Consider the following 14,520-nt stretch of genomic DNA (forward strand, 5'->3'; position numbering starts at 1 on the left):
CCGGGGCCTGAAGTATTGTGTCTCCCTGCCCCCTTTCTGCTCCACGGTCTAGTCCTCTCCCGTTCAGGGGGTCTGGTATGACCCTCCGTCTCCTCTGCTGGCAGCCTGGACCCTCCCGGACACATCCTTCAGCCTCAGTGTCTCTAGGACGCATGCTGATGGGAACAGTGGCCAATGCATCCTCTCTCTCATTCTCTGAACTAAAATAAAAATGGAAGAAAATATACAGATGTAAATTTGTCCAGATATCTTTTCATTTCTTTATTGCTTTCATTTCTCCAGTGGGTTTGTCATCCTATCTCATATTCACACACACAGAGACTTCTAAACTTTGACACACATTCTATGCCCCTGCTAACACTAGCAAATTTGATGGTATCAACAACTGAATTGTTATGCAATGCATCTAAAATAAACAACCTTATAACAAACTACAAAAAGGGCAATCCTGATGAAGCAATACTCTTTTACTGAAAATATATGTTAGTACATTGATCTAGTGGGTCTTGAGCTTTGTTGGTGTGCAGCAACATTTTTTTGACTTGACCTTATAACAAAATTACAGCAAATGGCCATCTATTAGAAAACTCTAAGGATGAAGTATGTCCGTGTTGTACAGGAATAGCATGCAATAAATAATACCCAAACTGCACAATAAAAATAAGCTATATTACTCACTTACTGTCTTCCAATGGATCAATCCCGTGGCTGTGTGCGTTGTAATCTGACGATACCACCACAACGTCACCACCTGACAATTCCACCGCAACGTCGCCTAGCGACTAAATAATTAGTTGCAAAGCTTCCTCAGGTGTGTACAGTAATTTTCCCATCTTGGTTTTGCTTTCGGTTGTGCTCTGTCATGCAAATCTTGCATGTTTGTTTTCACACAAGCAAATATGCACCTACTTCATCTTGTTTGGTTTCCCTCTGTGATTATTCAAATGTCCCAAAAAACATGTTGATTGGTGGAGTAGATGATGTCATGGACAAACGTAAGCCTCGATATTTAAATTTTGAACCAATCGGGACAAGTGGGTGGGACTAAGTTTCCTTGGGGTTTCCTTGAAGAATCAATGCTTCAGAACGTGATGGCGTAACCACGTTCATTAAGGAGCATTTGAATGCAAAAATGAGACACACATGACACCACTGTAAAGCTGAATCTCCACTTTACCTGACTTTTTAAAGCATGTGGATAGGATTTCCAGTTCAAAAGTTATTAAACATTTTAGAACAATAGCTTTTTTTAGTCACAGGGGCGACAGTTTCGGTCTGGGAGGGTTAATGTGGATCTCAGAGGATTAAACATAACCACACACAGCGGAGAGGAAACTTAAAGCTCCTGCTTCACTGTACTTTCTTTCTCTGAACATGGGTGTTCTCGTGCACCCGACATGCGCACACACACACACGCTCTCCTTCTCACACACACACACACACACACACACACACATACTCACACACACCCTTTTGTTCTTTAGTGCATTTTAGTTAGGTTTCATCTTGTGTGCTTTGCTTTATTATTGTTTATCTTTAAAATAAATGCTTGTGGATATACATGGTGGTTTCTGTAATGTTGCTGTAGTGTGACCAATGCAGATTCAGATGAACATTTTTATCTTTATTGATAAAAAAAAATTAGACTTTTCTGAAAGTTGACCTCCGAGTCATAAACAAGCCCTGTCTAGAAAACTGATAAGCTTTCCCTCAGGAACCTCCGCTGTCCCATGACCTTTGCAGGACTCTCGGGCACTAATGGAAAGTTGAATGACAATTTCACAAGTTACGACAGGCCTGTAAGAACTCACAGAGCATGAACAATGAAGGTTGATAGTCAAAGTCTGACAATCTAAACATCCTTATTGAATTAAAACTTGCTTAGCCCTTCCCAGACAACACTCCACTATCTCTGGATTCCATCACGTGGAACTCAAGACTTTTACAACGTTAACACTAAAGAGAGCAGAGAAATGACTTTTCCATGCAGAATCAAATGTATTAACCAATATGTTATGTTTAGTTAACAATATTACAAGAATGTGGAACTTGACAATATTACAAGAATGTGGAACGTGATGGTAATAGGGAGGAGGTGAGGGCAATCCAGGCTGACCTGAAGGTGGAGATCAGGGAGGCCAAGGAGAAGTACAGGAGGAAGCTGGAGTGGAAACTCCAGCAGAACAACATGAGAGAGGTCTGGAGGGGCATGAAGAGCATCACTGGCTTCAGACAGAGTGGCAGCATAGGAGTTGAAGGCAGCTTGGACAGGGCCTGCGAACTTAATCTGTTTTTTAACAGATTTGACACACTGGCTCCTGCTCATCCACCCTCTAACTCAGCTGTGCACCTGCAGCACAGTGTGTCGGACAGCGTGATCAGCAACACTGGGGCCCCTCAGGGGACTGTTCTCTCGCCCTTCCTCTTCACCATCTACACCACAGACTTCAGCTACCACACAGAGACCTGCCACCTTCAGAAATTTTCTGATGACTCTGCTATGGTGGGATGTATCAGCGGTGGTGTGGAGTCTGAGTACAGGGCTGCAGTGGGGAACTGTGTCTCATGGTGCGAGCAGAACCATCTGCAGCTCAATGCGACAAAGTCTAAGGAGCTGGTTGTAGACCTACGAAGGACCAAGGCACGCAGTGACCCCGGTTTCCATCCAGGGGGACAGTGTGGACATTGTAGAGGAGTACAAGTACCTGGGTGTACACATGGACAATAAACTGGACTGGGCTAAGAACACTCAAGCTCTTTACAGGAAGGGCCAGAGCAGTCTCTATTTTCTGAGGAGGCTGACATACTGAAGGTATCTGCCGGACAATGCTGAAGATGTTTTATGAGTCTGTGGTAGCCAGTGCTATCCTGTATGCTGTTGCATACTCAACAAACTGATCCGTAAGGCCAGTGACATTGTGGGGGTGGAGCTTCACTCTCTGGCGGTGGTGCCAGAGAGGAGAATGCTGGCCAAACTACACGCCATCTTGGACAGTGTCTCCCACCCACTCCATTCCGCTGGAGTACCTTCAGCGGAAGACTCATCTGCCCAAAAAGCACCACAGAGCACCACAGGAAGTCATTCCTGCCTGAGGCCATCAAACTCTTTAACTCCTCCCTCTAAGTGTCAGTCTATATGACCTGAAGTCATTAAACTGGACATTGATCATTAACATCACTGCAATACTTGAATAATTGTGCAATATTCTGTGTTAATACTGCTGTGCAATATACTGTTTTCAGTTTAAAATTCCCTATTTATTGACGTTTATTCATACATCTGTTACTGCTGTGCAATATCCACCGTCTGATAATCAGTGTAATCTTAATAAGCTACACTTAAGTTCATGCACTATTACTTACTACTTGTATTATTACATTGTATTATTATACCATACATACTTATCATCAACTGGTAAATCCACTTTGTACTTTACACTTATTTTAATTTTATACTTAAATGCACTTTGTACTTTATCTTACCTGTATTATAGTGTATTATATTCTTATTTGCTTTTTTAAATTTCATAATTCATAAATAAATAATGGAGTTTCAAAATCTATTTGAAAATGCACCTTAAAAAGAGAAATAAATTACTGGATTCACAAATTGAATTAATAATACAGATTTCAGAATCAGAATCAATCATTAACTCAGCTTTTTAAAAGGGCAACTTCCTTTTCCATTTGCATTTCCCTGCTACTTTTTGTTATCCTATTAGCTATTTGATTTCCTTAGTCATTTAGCTTGTCCATTTAGCCTCTCCCTTTAGCCTTTCCGTGACACTTTGAGCCTTGCGCTGGTAAAACGAGGTAAAACAATGCAAATCAGCTGGGATGCAACAAGCCGTCTCATACTGTAGTTAGAGGCTCTGGAGCCATCTTGACTCGGAACGGTAGTGGGTCTGAACGGCTGTAATTCCGCGAGTCAGTCTGTTTTCGATAGTTTCGATACATTTGATTTCACAATTTTATATCAAGGCAAATTTTCACAAACTCAGCTTGTCAGGACATCACGTCCACTGTTTCCTAACAGAGAAAGGTTGCTAACTAGGTAGCTTTGGTGCGTGTGGTTGCAGGTGAAGAAAACGGGACTTCACTGCTGCATCTGTAACGAAAACTCTGGTCATGTTCGGCACTCATTTTAGACAGGAGGATTATGTTCCCGGTGACATGATGGAGTTCAGGACGGAATATCAAAGCCAGGGCTGTGTGAGACAGCTGCTGCAGTTGCTTCATTAGGTCTACCGTCAGCAGGCCGCTGGTAACGTTACTGCCACCGGCGGAAAATGTGAGCTGTGCACCGTAAGTCATGTTTTCTTACGCTTGCTAACTTCCAGATGATTCAGGATAATGATTTCAATAATAAGTAATAATGTATGGGAAGTTGTTGTTGTACAAGGTTTCTGCCCTCTTAAAGGAAGTTTTTCCTTGCCACTGTCGCCAAATGCTTGCTCGTGGTGGGATTTGTTGGGTCTCTGTAATTAATATTATAAAGACTACGGTCTAGACCTGCTCTATAGGAAAAGTGCAATGAGATAACTTCTGTTATGAATTGCGCTATATAAATAAATTGAATTGAATTGTTGTTGTAAAGCAGTGTAGCTATCTTGTAAAAGCCTGCAGCTGATAAGGCATAATGGTAGTGTAACTTTAATCTTGTATCTAGCATTAGCTGTGCATGTTCTATAGCATAGAAATCCACTGCATTTGCATAATGTATAAGGGAAAAATATTAGAAACACCTTAGTATGATGCAGTCCAGTACAACTCAACACTTTGACTGTGACCTCAATAATCAACATATAATTGAATTAACACATCTCAGTCTGAATATCAGCAAAAACTGAGCCTTGTTAGCTTCATACATGTAGATTTTATGGCAGGGTTGTTGATGGTTGTCACGGATACGCCAGGCTCCACCGTCAGCTAATGAAGCACACCTGCTCCCTATCACACTCCTGCTTCCCATCAGCTCCTAATCACAGCCAGCATAAAAAGCCCAGCACTCACCTCAGCCAGTGGTCCGACCTCGTTTGCTACAAGGATTCCCCATGCGACTCTACATATTCCCTACTCTCCCTCTCCAGCGATCTCCCTCTTCAGCGATCGCCACACCATTGAGTCTTTCTTCCAGCAGACTTCCCCATCTCCAGACCTGCACACCTATTTTCACCATCTATAATCTAATACAGAACTATCTGTCCACATATCGGTGTCTCCCACCTGTCTGTCTGTAACAGAAGGTCGGACCATTACCGAAGGACTAACACCTGCACTCCCTCAGTCACTCCATCACCTCCCGTTACGCCATGCCAAGGGCCAGACTTCTTTGATTCGGTGGTGGGTAGCAACAGCGTCCTGTGGCTCTATCCATTGGCGCCAGACAAGAAGTCCACAGGGCAAAATCCCTACCGGGTTACCTGTCTGGCTTGAGATGGCCCACGCAGTCACCAGATTGCTGTCCGGTCTGCCAATCATCAGCCGACTAACCAGCCGCTCGCCTGCACCGCTGCCCAGCCGCTCGTCTGTATCGCTGCCCGGCAGCTCGCCTGTACCGCCGCCCGGCAGCTCGCAGGCTTCTCCGCCCAGCGGTTCGTCGGCTCCACCCCCCCCTCTACTTGCCTGCTCCACTGCCCAGTCGCCATTGCAGTCGCCTCTTTTCCCGGCTGGATCGCAGCAGCATCAATCCCTTGCCGATGCTGGATCACAACCACCTCCTCTTCCGGTTGGATCGCAGCATGCCGCGAGACCATCTACTGGGTCACAGCGTGCCGCTGAACCATTGGCTGGGTCACAGCAGCAGCAGTATCCTCCTTCTCTGCCGGAGTGGGAGGCTCCTGATTCCCGGACACCACTGGTCCAGCCCGCTCCTCTACTAATTTTCCCGTCGCCGGCTTCCTGTCCTGCTGTCCCATTGCCGGCTTCCTGTCCTGCAGCCCCACCACTGGCTGCCTGTTCTGCTGCACTTTGGAGTGGCCGAGTCAAAGTCCTGACCTGAATTCTGTTGAGATGCTGTGGCATGACCTTAAAAAGGCAGATAATGCTCGAAAACCCTCCAATGTGACTGAATTACAACAATTCTGCAAAGATGAGTGGGCCAAAATTCCTCCACAGCGCTGTAAAAGACTCATTGCAAGTTATCGCAAATGCTTGATTGCAGTTGTTGCTGCTAAGGGTGGCCCAACCAGTTATTAGGTTTAGGGGGCAATCACTATTTGACACAGGGCCATGTAGGTTTGGATTTTGTTTTCCCTTAATAATAACATTTGTAATAATGTGTTATCTGACAAATATTTAAATTTGTTTGATGATCTGAAACATTTAAATGTGAAAAACATGCAAAAAATCAAAAATGTTATACAGTATGACACTGTGATTTTGATTAATTTTATTGTCACCCATGAGGCCATATAAAGCTTTGTAAATACCCCCTTCTTCTGGACACAACACATGAGGGTAAGGGCTTCCTACTGTGCCTACCCAGAATGCCTTAGGCCCAGCAGACAACCTGCCTGTAAGCTGTATAGTGGTACTGCCTGGGGATTGGGACACTATCTACAGTTAAACCTGATAATCTTATTATCAACATTATCAGTGTGATATAAGTAGTGATGATGCAAATATGGACAACTTAGAATAGGGACACAGAAAATTATCCAGATTAAGTTTTAATGTCTACAATTTACTATTTAGCTACATAGTAAAGTACTTCTTAGCTGTTCTATTTACAAGTTTAAATAGGTAAAGTCAACTTTCCACATATATCAAGTATATGATTTAAAAGCAATTCTTTCTGGGTATAGATACCTGCTGGACACCCAGCATCAGTATGTACTTTATTACTTTGGTCCACAAGGCTTTTATTCTAATTGTAGAGAAAATCAGGATAGTTCAACTGAGTAATAGATTCTCTCTCTCTCTCCCCTGCGGTAATGTTAGAACACCGTAAAACGTAGTGTAGAGTTATAATGCAGTACTAGATACGACTGATAAAAGCTGATACGCATTAGTCTGTTATGGGTAAGTATCAATATTCCTGCCAGTAAATGACCAAAACCTAGTTTTCTTATAGCCTGATCTGTGATAGCAAACTTTATAGTGTCACTGGGGTCTCCAACCTGCAAGTTGCTCTTTAAAATGTCCAACACTGTGATATCAAGAATTTTAAAAGACATTACCAGTTAAATGAAGCGCCGATCCTCAGAGTTGCACCGGTGGAGACACCTTCAACTTTGGCTTCCGGGGTGGGAGCCCCATTCATCCCCCATCATTTTCCCTTGTTTAAGGGTGGTTCCCCCAGAGGACTTAATTAATTATAGAATTATATAATTAAAAAAAAAAATATATATATATATATATATATATATATATATATATATATATATATATATATATATATATATATATATATAAAAATAATTAAATATATGAGACTCAATTGATTGGCTGTCATTTCTCTTCAAGAAGAGTGGTGCTCCCGAGGACTTTATTAATTAAAGTTATTTATGATTACAGATGACTACAAATGTAATTGATTGCACCTACACACTTTAGTGCCCCTTTAACCATTGTAAATCCCAACACTGCCTCTTTGGGCTCAAGTGCTCTTGCTTTGAGACTATTTCTGCTGATGTTGCCACCACTGCTGGACCAAGGAACAAATAATAATAATAATAATAATAATATTTTCTTGGCAAAAGCTTTCAAGACCTGAAGACTTGATTTAACCTCTCTGAACTAAAAATGTGCGCAATTATCACTGCATATATCAGCTATTGTGTTAGCAAGCCTAAGGCCTAACAGCAGATCTTTTCTAGAAGGGGAATTGATCTGATATCTGGTAGCTCTCTGGTTTTTGCCCATTTCCTTACTTTGCCTAAACAAGATTAATGACCACCTTAGTGTTTGCTTTTAGAACTAAGGCATGCAATTACAGCACTCACTTCTAATTGTGGCATATGTGAGAGCTGTTAATAACAGAGGTGGGCGGGTTTACTATGCAGCTCTGGCTTTATGTGTTTCTCTTATGTGCCAGTGACTGTGTCAGGCAGTGAAACACAGCTGGCACTGATCCACAGCAGCTTTCCAGGCTCAGCTGCAGCAGCTGTGCTCTGCATTATCCTGTCCATTATCATACAGGGTTTCACTGCTGCTGAGGTCAATAACCGTCTGGGCCAAACACTGGGTGTTACTACGCTGCTTTACAAGTGGCGGTGAGCATTTGGCCGTGAAAAGCCCTAGTGTTAGCAAAAGAGAGAGTGCACAAGTCAAATTAAGATCTGTTTATGAAATCTGGATTTCCAGCCTTAACTAATGTTCTCTCACATTAATCATCAAGGTCTGCTCTCTGATTGTTTGTAGAAATCTTGATTCCAAACCATTGTCTCAAATGGGGTGTGAGAGGTTTGGCACCTAACACCGAAATAATGGCTAGACAGATTTTACAGGTGAGGGATCCTTCATGTAAAAAAAACTACACATCGCCCCTTTCACACATGCACCTTGTTGCATTAGTGCGTTGGCAATTATGTTGCAGAAAGATACATGTGGAGCAAACCAAACCAAAAGTGGTTTGATGCACGGTTTTGGACCTCCAATCAGCAGTGCCCTTTGTTCTGCATTAACATGAAAGAAAATCAATATCAATATCAGCGCCACTTGTCTTTCCAACACGACTTCTCATGCTTACCAAACATAGAGTAGTTAAGCCTCCGACTGTAAAATACCTTTATCACTGATAAGAGAGAACACTCTTCTTTGTTGTTATCATTGTTTTCCAAGTCACCGCTGTTCTCAGCAGTCCCTCTGTGGACAAGGTGACAAATATCCCACAAGCATTGCAGCTCTATAATTCTCCTGTCACATTTGAATAAAGCCAGAACAAACAAAAAGCCAGTACTGTAACATAAAAGAAGAAACCAGCAATGTTATCGATTCCAGGTCAAAAAAAAAGGAGCTAATATAGATGAAAAATTTGAAAAGTCAGATTGAAAAATTGGCTCAAGGATACTCAGATCTGCAGTAACAGATTACATTGGCTAACATCAATACTATCTGTCTGGTTGGAAAATTCTTCTACTGATGAATGCTTTGTTTTTAATCATGTTTAGATTACTGATGGAATACTCCCTGGTTGGGAACTAGTACTGTCTTTAATTTTTTTTCAGAATGTAATATTGATGTTTTACTGTGTATGTCTTCAAAGTGTAATGTTTATATACACCACAACTGTTTTCTTTTACTATGTCAATCTGCACATCACTGGCGGCCTCCACCCAGGGGCTACAGATGAAAATTTGCTTCTAGCTATATCTGGTGCAATAAATTGATTGTGCATTGTCCCTGTTAAATAAGAAATAAAAAAATAAGGAAGCTGATCAGAACTGTTTTAGTGTAAAAGGGAGTATCACAGTGCTTAGGGTGTTTGAGACTTAACTCAGAAAACCAAAGCTCTTCTCTGAAAGCGGGTTTTCCTTTTCCATACTAAGGATAGATTATGAGACGACAGGCCCTCCGGTGACGCATGTTTCCACTGACAGTGAGCAATAATGTCATCATCTAACATCACCACAGGGGACGCCTGGTGGCAACAGCTAGGACCTGAAGGATGTCACAGAGGAGTGTAACGGTACACAACATTCACGGTTTGATATGTACTTCGGTTTTAGGGTCACGGATCGGTACGTTTTCGGTACAGCTTAGCAGTTTTTGTAATTTATTTTGAAAAATATAAACATTCAACAGTGGCTCATTGGCCATGATTCTTACTGTAACAGTTAACAGGTCACTCATATTGTCAATAAGAAAAAATAAACAAATAACAAATAAATAACACAAATGTCAGTAATGCTCCATCTTAAGACAGTTGCAGCTTGCGCTGGTTTATACAGGGCAGCACAACAGACTGACTGAAATGCACACATGAAGGCACATTGTAGCAGGGCTCAAGCACTTTGAGCATATGCTTAAATTCTGTATTTTCTACGACCCATAGACTGTATATATAGACCGAGTATGGTTGCATATCTGCAGCGATAAACACTCCTATAGCATTAGTTATTGCTTTGGCACAGTCCGAATCTGCAGCGAGAGGCTGAGTGAACGCTGTGGGGAGAAGGACTCACCTTCCAGTCTGTTTTTATCTCGTTCCGCTAATCGACACATTCGGGTGATGCCGTCATAAATTGAAGTGTTTACACAGACATACCCGACTTCAGCTGAACAATGACAAACAGTTTGACACTAATCGTTGCCCATCATAACTAACTGGGAAACCGTAATGCTCCCATACAGTGGATCTAAATGTCAGGGAGGATCCTCCAGCTCTGGTCTCTCACTTGTGTTTACCGTTAAGAGGCAGCGACACTACATGAGCCTGACTAACCAGGCTAACCTGGCTAGCATGCTACAACTGATATGACATCAACTGGTGCGCTGCCAAAACGTTCCAAGTAAAATTCGGGCTCTAGAATTTCTGTACTGTGCGTGCGAGTAGTAGACATTAATAGACTTTGACAGTAATAGTTTGGGTCACAGGGTGTACCGTTCTGAGGAAGTCGCATACCAAACCGAACATCCTGTACTGAACGGTTTGGGATGAATACATGTACCACTTACATCCCTAATTTATATTGTAGGCTTTGAAAACAGATGCTCCAGTGCATACTCTAGGTAGGACAAACCCACACTTTGTCATTTTTCTGTTGAATTAAAGTGGTCATATTATGCTCATTTTCAGATTCATAATTTTATTTTGGGGTTGTACCACAATAGTTTTACATGGTTTAATTTTCAAAAAACACCATATTTTTTCCCATACTGCACATTGCAGCAGCACCTCTTTTCACCCTGTATCTTGAATGCTCCATTTTAGCTACCGAGTGAGGCATCTCACTTCTATTCAATCTTTGTTGGGAGTTGCACATGCGCAGTACCTAGGACTACTAGCCAATCAGAAGCAGAATAGGGCGGTAACTATGGCTTCAGTTCAGCCGTACATGTTTGAACCCGAGTCTGATACCGAAACACACGCAGAACAACCCGAACTAGCTTCACAACCTTGACTGGAGCAAGACGTTTCAGAGTGGTAAATTATTAATTTGTAACTAATTTATCTTTCATTGGTAACGTTTTAACTGTGCGCTGTCTACATCACAGTAACAACTTTATGCCCACTGACTGCCTGGAGGGTATCTAAAATTATTTTAATTTCATATTTAGGTGTACTCGTGGAAACTGCTCAATTCACAAAAAAATGCACGCAGAACACATTGCAATTGGAATATAATCAGACCCTCCGGACCACATCTGTAGGTGTAAATGACAGCTTGGCCACATTCTTAAGAAAAAAATTTTATCTGGTCAACAAGTTGAAAAGTTAAGGCTACCTCTCTATCTCAAGCTGCTTGTAAAAAAAACTACAGGTAGTAGCTAGTGTATATTCCCTAGCAAAAAGTTACTTATAATGGATGACCAGACGGCCTCTTCCAAGCCCAACCAACATTATAGCTTCCCTTGACCCAATGTTACAAGAAAGCTTATTAATTCAATTCAATTCAATTTTATTTATATAGCGCCAGTTCATAACAGAAGTTATCTCATTGCATATCTCATTAATACCAGGTGTAAATGCAAAGACCTGTGATCAGATGTGATCCAGATAACATATCCAGACACATATCACATTTTAATGCCAGATGGAAATGGGGCCTAGATGAGTGAAACATTAAAACCAAAGAGGCCATGTTTTTAATGACTGCATCAAATGGAAATATTCTGGATTTTCTTTCAATTTCAATTCAATTTATTTCAATTAAATTTTATTTATATAGCGCCAATGCAGGAGGAAAGACAGAGCATACAAGGAAACAATTTATATATGTTTTTGTTATACATATGCCTAATATATTGTACTTGAGATTAGTTTTTAATTAAGAGATAAGTTCTGGGTTTGGTCACACCAGCTATTCGTAAATCCATCACGAGTTTGTATGTAAAATCCTTTCTAGGTTCTTGGTAACTAGTAGCTAGCTTCAAACTAGAGATTTCCTTAAAAGATAAGTTCACAACTTTTGAAATCTGTCTTAAAACAATAGTCAGGTGCCCATAAAAATATTGAAACAGGATTTGTAAGCTGTAATCATTGGGGACAAAATGCACAAGTCGTTTTGAGCAAAAATACATTCCACAGTTATGGAATGTAAGTCAATATATTCCAAACTTTCTTTTTAGTATAAATGTTCCCCTTTTTCTTTCCCCAGACAATGTTTCTGATCTGAACTGCGATGGAGGATTAGTAACACAAAGAAAGAATTTTGTATTAAAAGACAGACAAATCAAGTGGATATCTTCCAAAGTTTCAAACACAAATTGTTGAAGCCTTACATTAGCTTCAGATAACTTTAGAATGCATTTTTCCATAGAATGATGAATGTGGATTTTGTCCCCCATCACATACATTGAAATATTTTTGGGAACTGATCTCTTCAGGGCCAGTATGAACAGGAGGAATGATAGCAAGCAAAACCTGTTTCAATGTTCATATGGGCACCTGACTATTGTTTTAAGACATACTTGAAAATTTGTGAACCTATCGTTTAATCCTTTAACACCTTAGCTAGTGAAGCCCTTTGTGATGTGTAAATGTGTGTGGAACCGCCCACTCAAAAACAACTATGTTAACAGGAAGTCACTGTAGCATCACAAGTTGTAACATAACTTCCTAAACTAACAGTTTGATATATTAGGAAACACATATTGAACTTACTTGACATTTTATTCATATATGTAAACATGGGGTTGTTTCAGAGTGAGTAGTAGTCAGAGTGATTGGGAAATATTGCAACCTTACAACTTCACCTAATCATTTAGTCCAACGTTATTGCCAGAACGTTTTGTAATTTGAGGTGAATTGTTTTATTTTTGAGAAATCATTCCATCAATCCCATCACTATTAAACAGCATTTAAATCAAGTCAAGGTCAGATATCTACCATATTCCATATTACCTCTTACAATCTTCACTCTAAACAAGTCATATATTAGCCAGTTGGTTCAGTCAGCTACAAATGTTACTTGGTGTAAAATTTTAGTAACAACTAATCTCTATGTAAGAATTAGTTTGAGGGGTGCAATTTGTTTTAACTTAGTGATGTGTAAATCTCCGTAGAGTAAGCACTGTACAATATAGCAAGGCTAAGTTTGAACTTTTGAATAGCTGGTTTGAACCTAACTTATAAAGACTCAGCATTATTATTTCTTATTTTTTCAATATGTTGATTTTTTTGATGAATCAAGTAACCATTTAATCAATAAAATCTCAGAGAAGAATAGTGAAAAATGCTCAACCAAATTTTCCAGAGTGACATCACAACTTCAAATAGTTTTTCTTTGTCCAATGGACCAAAACCCAAAGAGATTCAGTTGATCAACTAATCATCCTAGACTCAGCAGAGTTGAAGTTAAGGCCTTCCACTGTACAAAAACATCTCAGGACAATATTATTTTCACATTCACACAACTTTAGAGAGTTTCAAGGTTGTATGTGAGCCATTAAGACAGCGACACTTTTGTATGTGCTAGACAGTTCAGTGTGGTTTGTATCTGTTCCAGGGTGGCTGGCAGAGTATGGAGTATGTGTGGAGCTTGAATGGCGTCAGATCGATATGAAGCTCAGGTTTCAGTAGACCTGAGTCCCCACTGGGGACCACATCCAGGGCTGAGGAAAGGCTGGAGTATCGACCAGCGGCTGCTCTTACCTTGATGACAGCCTCCAGCTCGTCTGGGAGCACACACGGGTGTTTCTGCAGGAAGGCTGCCTTCTCTGCTGTGATGGTGATCTTCTGGTTATTTTCAAAGGGCTGCTCCAGCGCCCGGAATACCAAGCCCCCTGCCACCAGGTAGGCCACCACCACCACGAACACTGCCAGTACCGTCTTCAGCTTCATCATGGTGAAAGGAGCTGAGCCATCGGCCACCGCCTCCATGCTGGCTACCATGCTGGGGGGCCGGGAGGAGACGGAGAGCCGTGGCAGAGCACAGCCCATCGGGTTCTGCATGGTGGCCACGCTGGCCTGCACCAAGCTGGACTGAAGCATGCCAGGCTGCACCTTCTTGGGGGGGACCAGGTTGGTCTGGACTGCCACTGAAACAAAGGACAAATGAACAACTGTGTGCTGCAAGTTACAGTGATGTTTCCTGCTGATGAAAACCCTGATATGCAACAGGTGAACAGCATGACCTTTCATATGAGGTCTGGCAAAGACAATTTGTTTAATTTAAAAATGTCTGCTAATAACTTTCAGCAAAAAGAGTTGGAGGGAGAAAGAAAGACAAAAGGAAAGAAAGTCCTCAGAGCAAATCAATCTCACAATAGTCCATATGAGGACTATAACGTGATAGGAGACAGGCTGAATTCTTTTTAAAACCAGATTTTAATGGCAAACACAGTGAGACCATGAAAAAAAGAGAAATTACTTTTACAGCCATTTCATTTTATCTCCAGAAGCTATTCTTTCTC

General features: G+C 41.2%; 1 protein-coding gene across 1 annotated transcript in view; it reads right to left on the reverse strand.

Annotated features, from left to right (window-relative positions):
* Window positions 1-14,520, reverse strand: part of kcnk10a (potassium channel, subfamily K, member 10a) — a 70,060-nt gene that overhangs the window by 50,042 nt on the left and 5,498 nt on the right. Inside the window, exon 2 of the mRNA XM_044169712.1 lies at window positions 13,760-14,145. Within this exon, the coding sequence (XP_044025647.1) occupies window positions 13,760-14,145 (386 nt within the window). The remainder of the gene's footprint in view (window positions 1-13,759; window positions 14,146-14,520) is intronic.

Source organism: Siniperca chuatsi, linkage group LG16 (assembly GCF_020085105.1).
Source record: "Siniperca chuatsi isolate FFG_IHB_CAS linkage group LG16, ASM2008510v1, whole genome shotgun sequence".
NCBI lineage: Eukaryota > Metazoa > Chordata > Actinopteri > Centrarchiformes > Sinipercidae > Siniperca > Siniperca chuatsi.